This window comes from Pyxicephalus adspersus, chromosome 4 (genome assembly GCF_032062135.1).
Source record: "Pyxicephalus adspersus chromosome 4, UCB_Pads_2.0, whole genome shotgun sequence".
Taxonomy (NCBI): domain Eukaryota; kingdom Metazoa; phylum Chordata; class Amphibia; order Anura; family Pyxicephalidae; genus Pyxicephalus; species Pyxicephalus adspersus.
Genome location: NC_092861.1, coordinates 76,655,030 through 76,664,273, shown reverse-complemented (window position 1 = coordinate 76,664,273; position 9,244 = coordinate 76,655,030). Strand labels below are relative to the sequence as shown.

The 9,244-nt window shown below is 35.2% G+C and overlaps 1 protein-coding gene across 1 annotated transcript in view; it reads left to right on the top strand.

The window, feature by feature from the left end:
* ASCC3 (activating signal cointegrator 1 complex subunit 3) overlaps positions 1 to 6,499 on the top strand; it is a 322,696-nt gene extending 316,197 nt beyond the window's left edge. The window contains exons 39-41 of the mRNA XM_072410198.1: positions 1,528 to 1,734; positions 2,975 to 3,150; positions 3,811 to 6,499. Of these exons, the coding sequence (XP_072266299.1) occupies positions 1,528 to 1,734; positions 2,975 to 3,150; positions 3,811 to 3,958 (531 nt within the window). The 3' untranslated portion in view covers positions 3,959 to 6,499. The remainder of the gene's footprint in view (positions 1 to 1,527; positions 1,735 to 2,974; positions 3,151 to 3,810) is intronic.
* Positions 6,500 to 9,244: the final 2,745 nt, after the last annotated feature.

The following is a 9,244-nucleotide window of genomic DNA, read 5'->3' as shown; positions in this document are numbered from 1 at the left end:
AGCTCTGCTGTCCCACATGCACAGATAACAGGGATACTTGGTGTATCCACATTGCTGACCAAGAAGGTCACACCGATGATCTTTATGTCTGCATATTCTTCACAAAGAGAAACTGAATGGCAGATTGGGACTGACCCAAATATATTGATATTGGGAATGAGGACACACATTAAGCTCCACTTTGAGATATTGATGAAAAGTTGCCATTCAGTTGAGTTATTGATTGGAATTCCTAATTCCTCCATTAAACTAGGTATGTACAGGCAATACACAAAGCCACCGTTAGTTCTAAAGTACTGCAGAAATGCAATTTCTCTGGTTCGAAAGTACAATACCTTAGTTCCTTTTTCAAGTCTTGGTGCTAGAAATTCAGAAGCCTTCTACAAAATTCTTCCAAATCACATGCCAAATCACTCAACTCATGCTGATTAAATTCCTTACAAACAGAGTCCTCTTCAATTTCAAACTCTCATCATTGTTGTCACCTAGTTCATCACCATATTCATGTTCTTCAAGAGAGAGTAGTGTAACGAAAACCGGCACTGGGATTTAATCTAAATGAGCCACTGGGCGTATAGCCGATGATAGACTAGGATACTCTGTTACATATATTTTTATTTTTATATCCTGAAGTTTTCACTATAGAAAAGTAATAGTCACTTAAATTATCTCCTGGCTCTCACAAAACCATAGGTATACCAAATGGCATCTTATCACGTGTTCCATCTGTCCACATCTGTAAACCCTCAACACACTGTGTGCACACCTTATAAGGGGCCCTAATAGGCTTTCTCAACAAATGTGCTCATGTTCGCCCTTTGCCTGGGAATGGTGAAACTGCCACAGATACAACAAAATGAAACAGGGTTGTTTAGGCACTTACTACATGAAACAGCAGAGCCAGACATAATCTGAAAGAAAGGAAATACCTGTGTAATTAGAAAAATATTTTGCCTATTCAATAGGTAGAGCAACGCACAACCTCTGACCACATTGTCTTGCATGTAAATGAATTGCCTATACAAATCCACGCTACAGTAATCGCATTAATATAAGCGGTAGATAAAAAAAACTGATGTGATAGAAGAAAACTAACTGCACTTTCAGAATCAGCATACCTATTTTAGTGTAAATAGGCTTAAAACTTGAAGTCAACAAGAAATGTGTTCAAAATTGTTCCCCAGTGTTATTGTTTGTTCCTTTTAAACCATGCATTATTGGATGATTGTTTTTGTAATATTTGGCTACCTTAATAACCAGTAAAACTAAATTTAAAAGAAGGTATTACATTATCACTGTAAGTTTCTTCAAAAAAATCAAAATCCATTTTATGGGATTAGACATATTTATAATTGACACAAATATAGTGCTTTGATTTTATATAAATCTTATTTAGGAAATATTCTTTCAATGTGTATTAAGTAGGTATGTGCTTGTTTTGATGCTACATCTCTTAGTGACTTTTATCTTTATTTTAAACCAGAGATTTACATATATAATCTTTTTCACTTTTAAATCCTATTTCAGGCCTGGAACTTTGTGTCACATCTTCCAGTGGTTGATGTTCAGCTGAGCATTAAAGGATGGTGGGAGGATGCAATTCAAGCACAGAATGAGCTCCCTATTCCTATTATACTTCCAGGGGCTCAGGAGAAAAAATGGAACACGTTACATGCTGATCAGGAATATGTGCTGCTAGTAAATCTGCACAGAATTCACACAGGATACAAAAAGGTATAGAGTTGACCTCAAACGTATTAAGAATTGTTGTTCAGATTATTTAGTCACTATAAACTGCACTCTAATCTCTTTATTTTTTATTTAATTTTGGTAGTTTGAAGTCTACCATCAATTGCTTTGATTTTTATTCTGGAGGATCCCTGTCATCTACCTACTTTATTGCTATTAAATTTAAATGTATTTATGTGTTTTGTAGTTAGTGAATCACAAGGAACCATGAGTAAAAATCACTTTGGCTTGACTTAACTACCATTCTAAATATAATAGTATTATATTTGGAGTAGATATGCATTTTGGTCGTGTCTAATATTTTTATTATTATTATTATCCAGTATTTTTATAGCGCCAACATATTATGCAGCACTTTACAAAGTCCATAGTCATGTCACTAACTGTCCCTCAAAGGAGCGCACAATCTAATATACTATGATTATGATTAAGAATATGCTACTGGTTGTGTTAGTATCGTCCAGACTGTTAATCTTTGGAGGGTTTTGGTTTGCTTTTTAGCACCCCTTAATCCGTAGAAGACTTGCCAAGTAGTAGAGCCTTAAGTAAACAGATATATGGCTATAATGTGGCATGAATTAAAAAAAGGCCCACGTTAGAATCTCATCTAGTCTTTGTGCGCTCCCCAAAACATGCTGGAAGGTTCACTGGCTTTCCCTCTCATTGGCCTTTGTTGGCGACATACGACAATAAAAAGGACTTAACATTCTGAGAATCAGTTGGTGACATGGACAATGTCAACATTTTAAATGTAAAACCACTGGGCTTGAATGTTTGGCTGATCTGGTTATTTACAGTTTAATCAGGAAATTATTTTTTGAGACCTTTCCCAAAGCCTCCTAGATATGCTTGCTTGCTCAAAAAATGTATGTGTCAGGATCTTACTGGTTAATTCCTAATAGAGACTCCTAAGGCATTTGACCCCTACAAAGCTACCCCCTCTGAAGGCACAAATATGCAAAAGTATTTGATGTGACAACAATCTTCATTGGTACTTACACTTAGTGGCTGAATTAGACATAAACCATCAGCCACCATCCAAAGGCATGTAGGCATTTCTAAGTACAATTCCTAAAAGGTTTATGGCAGGAAAACGTTATGTCATTTTAGAAATCCATTACGAATATAATGCCGATGTAGAGTAAAAAGTTTACAATTTTAGAAAGTATACCAATGTTAGTAATATGTGTATGTGTATGCTAACTGAAATATTTTAATGTTTTAGGGAAGACAAGACAGTAAAGCAATTGCACCCAAATTTCCAAAGGCAAAAGATGAAGGCTGGTTTTTAATCCTTGGAGAAGTGGATAAAAAAGAGCTGGTTGCACTAAAAAGAGTAGGATACGTAAGAAACAGATCTACCATACCCATTGCCTTTTACACCCCAGAAAAAGTTGGAAGGTAAATAATGACTGCTTCACAGTGCCAAACATAGTACAAAATACCCTCCAGCTCAGTTATGGTGTGACTTTTATTTTGTATTTAAAATGTGACTGCCAGCAAAGCCAGGTAAAGACTTTCACTACTTTGTGCCAGTGACATGGAAATCATTTTCAGACACAGATAGTTTATTCATATTTCAATACAAGCCAGAAAAAACAAGATGATAATTATGAGTGAAAAGCAGGATATTTGCAATGTTATATTTGCCTCATTTACTAAAAAAATTATTAAGGGGAGGGGTATATCACCATAGCAAAATTTTGATGGGGACTGTACTTGGAAGTGTGAATTGTGAAAGTGCTATCAGTAACATTACAATAAAGAATGTCAATGTTGGATTCGTCATTGCTATAGTTCTGGTTTTAGTAAAATATATGACTTGGTGTAGATAGTTTAGCTGAATTCTAGACATGTTGTGTCTATATAAATAATAGCTGTAGTAAATAATATCAGTTCAATGTTAAGGTTATTTACTAGATTAATTAGAGATGCAGCTATGAGTCATTAGTAAATCCCAGTGTTTACAAGCTCAAGTATTTCAGTTGGAGTTTACAAGATTTTAATAATTTTATACCATTACCATATTACTTTCTTAAACATACCTCTGTTCTTTTCTAGATGTATATACACACTGTACCTGATGAGTGACAGCTACCTTGGCGTGGACCAGCAATATGATATATATCTGAACATTGTTCCTGCCAGTGTATCAGCCCAAGTCAATACAGAGATCTCTGCTTCCTTGAAGGACATGGCACTAAAGTAACATGACCTCTTCTGTGCTACTGGAGAAACTTTAAACTTTATAAAACAGCTGTTAAGTCATTGTAAACTGAATGTGAACTACCAAGAGATTTCAAGGAGTTGGATTTCCACTATTTACCACATGTTAGAAAGGATTCACTGGAAATGATTTCCACATTCACCTCATACAAAATTGCCTATTTAAAGCATGGATGCTTTGTTTTTGAATCATTGCAGTGCAATAAAAAGGCTAGGTTAAACATTCAGATGGCATATATCTGGCTAATATGTATTTTGTGGTAATGAGGAAATAAATAAGAAGAAAATCTCTTCACTAGACTTAACTATATCATACTGGTAAAGTTTCCTCCAAGATACTTGAAAAATACTAGTGACCATTCCTGTTTTATGTTTACATTACAACAATATTCAATAATATCTAAGAAGGAATTGTTTTTCCAGACAGTAAAAGTACAAAAGTGTTGGCATTGTTTATAGACATTAGACAACAATAGATTCTTTAACAACAGCCGTGAGCCTGACAAACCCTTATTCTGCAAACTTTAAATTGCCAATAATTTAAGTATAGGAAGGCAAACGTTTTCCATAAATAAGGGCAATATTTACTACTACTACTACTGGTCTGCCCACTGCGGAGTTACTTTTTATTTCAACAGTTAAGGGAATATCTTAACTGTTCCTATATTAATCCCCTGTTCCTATAACAACTTTTTAGGATGAAAACTTTCTTTACTTGAGAGATTTGCTTCCATTTCTTTTGTGCCTTTTAAAATTAGTTGTTACATTTATCGGTTGGTAACTGTGTAAAAGATTTTACACATTCTTCTGTTAAGTAAAATGGGAAGAATGCCTCTTTCATTGCTAGCCAGTGGGCAGAATTTCACCCTTACAGATAGCCAAGAAGTTTATTGGTGTCAGTTAAATGGACTCGCATGGTCCACATTGCTCAAGAAACCCCTGGCAACCTCTGGAGGAACTCTAGGGTACCCTGAAATCCAGAAAAACACTCAGTTGCAGCAAACTTGGAGTAGTGCTGTACAAAGTGTCATTTCACTTTTCCTATTACCTTTTTGGCTTTAGATTGATTGGTTTTAGCAATAACTGTCTTTCATTTGTCATGGCAATCTTGTAGAAGAAAATATTCCTGGGTAGCAGGCACAATATTGTTGGATTCAATTATATTAACCTGCAGTGCACTCAAAATGCACCACCAAATGGAAAACTTTTCTACTCTCCAGGTGGTTCTGGCTGTAAAGGCTTTTACCAGTTATTTCAAAATGCTTAATCTTGGTGGGTCAATAGTTGACTAGTAGTAGTACAGAGGAGTTGTACTTTGGTGACATGCTGTATATATATATATATTGTCCGGATTTAAAAAAAAACAACTAAATAAGAAACTATTTTAGTATGTGGCATCTGGACTCATCTTGCCTTCGTCATATTGTGCATTTACTAGTGAATTCACAGGGCCTGAATGTCACTGTAAAGAATAAATGGCTTACATAATCAGTGACAACAGTCAACCCTGTATGCTTTGTTTGATTTTCTCCCTCGATAAGGGTTAATAAGAACCTACCGTCAGTGAGTAAAACTTTCATCTATACAAATGTAATAACAATGCAATTTAGATATGCAGGTGTGCCTACTATTCCAACTTTGTATGTAGAGGTCCAGCCTATTACAAACTAATCTTGCAGTAATATGTGACAGTTCATGTTTTAATGCTCACTTCAGTTATTTATTTCTTTTGTGGGGCCCTTGAGGCCACTTTAATCTTGTCAGTTTTGAACCAAAAGTGGTTATTGGGCAGGCCTTAGAAGAATCATAAGCACCTAGCTGAAAACCCAGACTGCACTGACCGTAATCCTAGCAAAAGCTGCGCGGCTGATGAAATATAATTTAGGCCATAGACCATAGCCATAACTTACTACAAACACTTCTGCCAACTTACTAGTTAATGTCAAAGTAGTTTTCATATTAAACTTGAAATGTGTGAAAGCTGAAATTCCTCTATTTACATGCCATTGATGAGCAGTAGCTTATGACTATTCACTTTTGTGAGTTAATTTTAGTGAAAGCACTAAAAAGATGATTTATGATTGGTTGCAATAAAATATTGCCATTGAATTGTTAAATAAAGAGTGTTGTCAATTGTAAAACAGCAGCAAAATTTTCAATGTTTTACATTTCTTTTTAGGTTTCAAATACATATTTTTAGTAATAATTACCAAAATGTACTCGAAAATATAATACAGTTTTGTAAGTGCTGCATTTTGACTGTTGCATGGAATGCATTCCTGCTGTATGTTGCAAATATTCTGTACTATATCTTTGTATATTGTACAAGAGACATATCAAGCATCAGGAAGCTTTATGTAAACAATATAACTAAAGTATCTACAATGTACAGTGTAGTATAGCTGTACACTGTCCTCTGTAAATCAAAAAGAAATTGATTGGTTGGATTAGTTAAGGTCTGTTCGTGTTTCCAATGAGGGTTTAACTAAAGTTTAAGTTTGAATTAATAAATTGGTTTGATGCAGTTCCTTGTGTTTCTCTTATTTTATGAATGATTTTCTAATTTTATATTCAACTTGATTAAATTTGGTTATACTTTAGCTGTTTAGTGTAAAGAAACAATGAGGAGTTCAGGAAAGACCTATATAAATTAATATAGTTTGAATTTTGATTATTAGTCTTCCGTTAGAACAAGGATCCACCTGCAGAAAATGAACAACATAATAACAATACATATATATAATATAAGACATCTCCTAGATTATAAGCACAAATCCTGTTTTTTAATAATAACTAACCCCCCCTTTATTCCACAGCTACTATTGTATGTAGGAAAACAGTCAGGGAACTCCAACCACATGCCTGCTTTTCCTTTTCTTGGAAACCTTGTGAGAAAAATAATTATATAATGGGAACAACACAATCTTGTAGGAAATTGCTGTCTTGAATCACAATTTTTTTCATTACTCAATATAAAGGCTTCTGTTCAGCAAAACAAAACATTCACCTAACTCTCTTGCTTCAGATCAGAGATTCCAGTTTTATGATCTAAATTGTCATACACACATCAAACTGTCAGAAACTCCCAACACTCTCCCACCATGACCCCTAAACTCACTGTACTAAATGGAATAGATAACTTCCATCAAGGATTTACAGGTATATCAGAATACAGTACACATTACAATGTTACCCTCACCCCGATTTTACAAGGAGATTGAGTCCACACAATGTGGTCCAGTGTAGGAATCCGCATCCTGAGCAGCAGTCTCCCAGGTCCTTTCTCTGCCATGCGACTATGTCTCTTTTTGTTTTCTTCCAGGTAAGATGCAGAATCAGTGGCGTCATGTCAAAACAGTTCAGGGAGTGCAATTCAAACTTGATATGTAAAGACTGCACCACACAAGATAAAGTGGCAATGGAAATGTGTCGTACAGCAGATTGTATACGTTGTGATGTTGTAAATGTACAGAACAAGGAACAGGGAATTTACAGCACAATATGCAAAACCGGTGTATATAGCCTAAAGAGTGCACAATACAGCGTACTGAACTAGATTTTGTACAATATGGAAAGTATAGGGCAATGTACACAATGAGGACATGTGGTGTAGGCAATGTACAGCACAGCATACAGAATGAGACTTTGTGCAATAGTGAATACACAGGGCAACATAAATAATTTGGTGTTTTTAAATGGGTAATGAACAGCACAGTGTTTAGTATGAGACATTGCAAGTTAGGTAACATATAGAATAAGGTAGTTAAGAATAGGGAATGCACAGTATGGCCTACAGAATGAGATAGTGTGGAACGGGAAATGTACAGCACAGCATATAAAATGAACCCAATATAGTAGAAGTGTGATTAACTGTGTTTAATCTGTTAGTTTCATGTATAGACGCCAAAAAATGAAAATCCTTTTACCTGATTTTCTGCCTGAATTTGTCTGCCACGAAAGAACAATTTCTGATTGAGCACTAAATTATGGTAGGTGTAGTCAGCACTGCATTAGCCGTCCTGTTTTTTTCCAAGAGGAAACCACACAAGTGACGGATCGCATTGGCTATTGCCACGTCACTCAGTGCATATTACATAACCATGCAAAAACATGTTTCTAGGATATCTAAAAATTTATAAGCTTAACTTAATATAAACAGTTTTAGTTCATTTATTTTGTTTTGAAGGCTTCTTCAATTTAACTTCCACTCCAACCTGTCTTTCTTCCCCACACAGCTGTATCCTCCCCTTAATAATTCAAACAAATAAGCCTTTATTTTCTGCACCAACATGTCAGCTATTGCTTATCCCAAGCTCCCACTTCCTACATGTAATACAGTAATAAGTTTATCACATAAACCAAATGCCAGTATAAGTTTTAGGGATCTTCCATGCAGATGTATGCCATAAATACAGAGCTGTTTCACCCAACAATCTAACTTTCCAAACCACACTGTCATTTCCAAACATAGGAGTTCATACAGTCACGGTATTTTACCAAAAGCACTATTTGTGCATGGGCCGAAATAATCAAACCTATATTATACTAGGGAATTGACCTAAAAACGTGACTGTGTGACAGAACTCATCAAGAATTTTCTTTACCCTCTCTGCATAGATCTTCATACAAATGTATCAATGTAATAACAAACACTTCCCTGAATTTTGTCTTTACTGTTTCTTTAGATTTTTGTCATGTGTGAATGCTGTTACCTTTGGGCCACTGGAGCTGAAAGGTATACAGATTAGTTTAAACCCTTCATACTCCCTGCTGATTTCTATACTATATAACTATAAGAGTACATTTTAAATTACTACACGTACATAAGGCAGATGATTCTCAAGCAAGAATCTGGCATTTGTACAGCGGTTGCCCAACATCATACATAGATCTAACAGGATGAATCTATGAACGACTGATGGGGAACAATCACTTTACAAGTAAAGAGAAGAGCGCACAGCAGAGTGCTGCTCACTCATTTCCCCTGTGTGTACAGCGCTCGTTGGTTCATCTGTCACTCTTTGTTGCTGGAAATTATCATAAAGGTTTGTTTCCAGCAACAAAATTTACACGTGTGTTTGCATCCTAAGATTGTGCTTTTCTCTCTGCTTTGATTAGCTATTCTGCTTTAATTAGATGTTAATAACATAAAAAAAAAATATGAAGATAAAAACCATAATAATTGCCGTCTAAAGGTTTTTCTAAATGCCTGAGTTTATATTTATTTAAATTTATGGAAAAAATCAGTGCAAAGAGTGAAACACCCAAA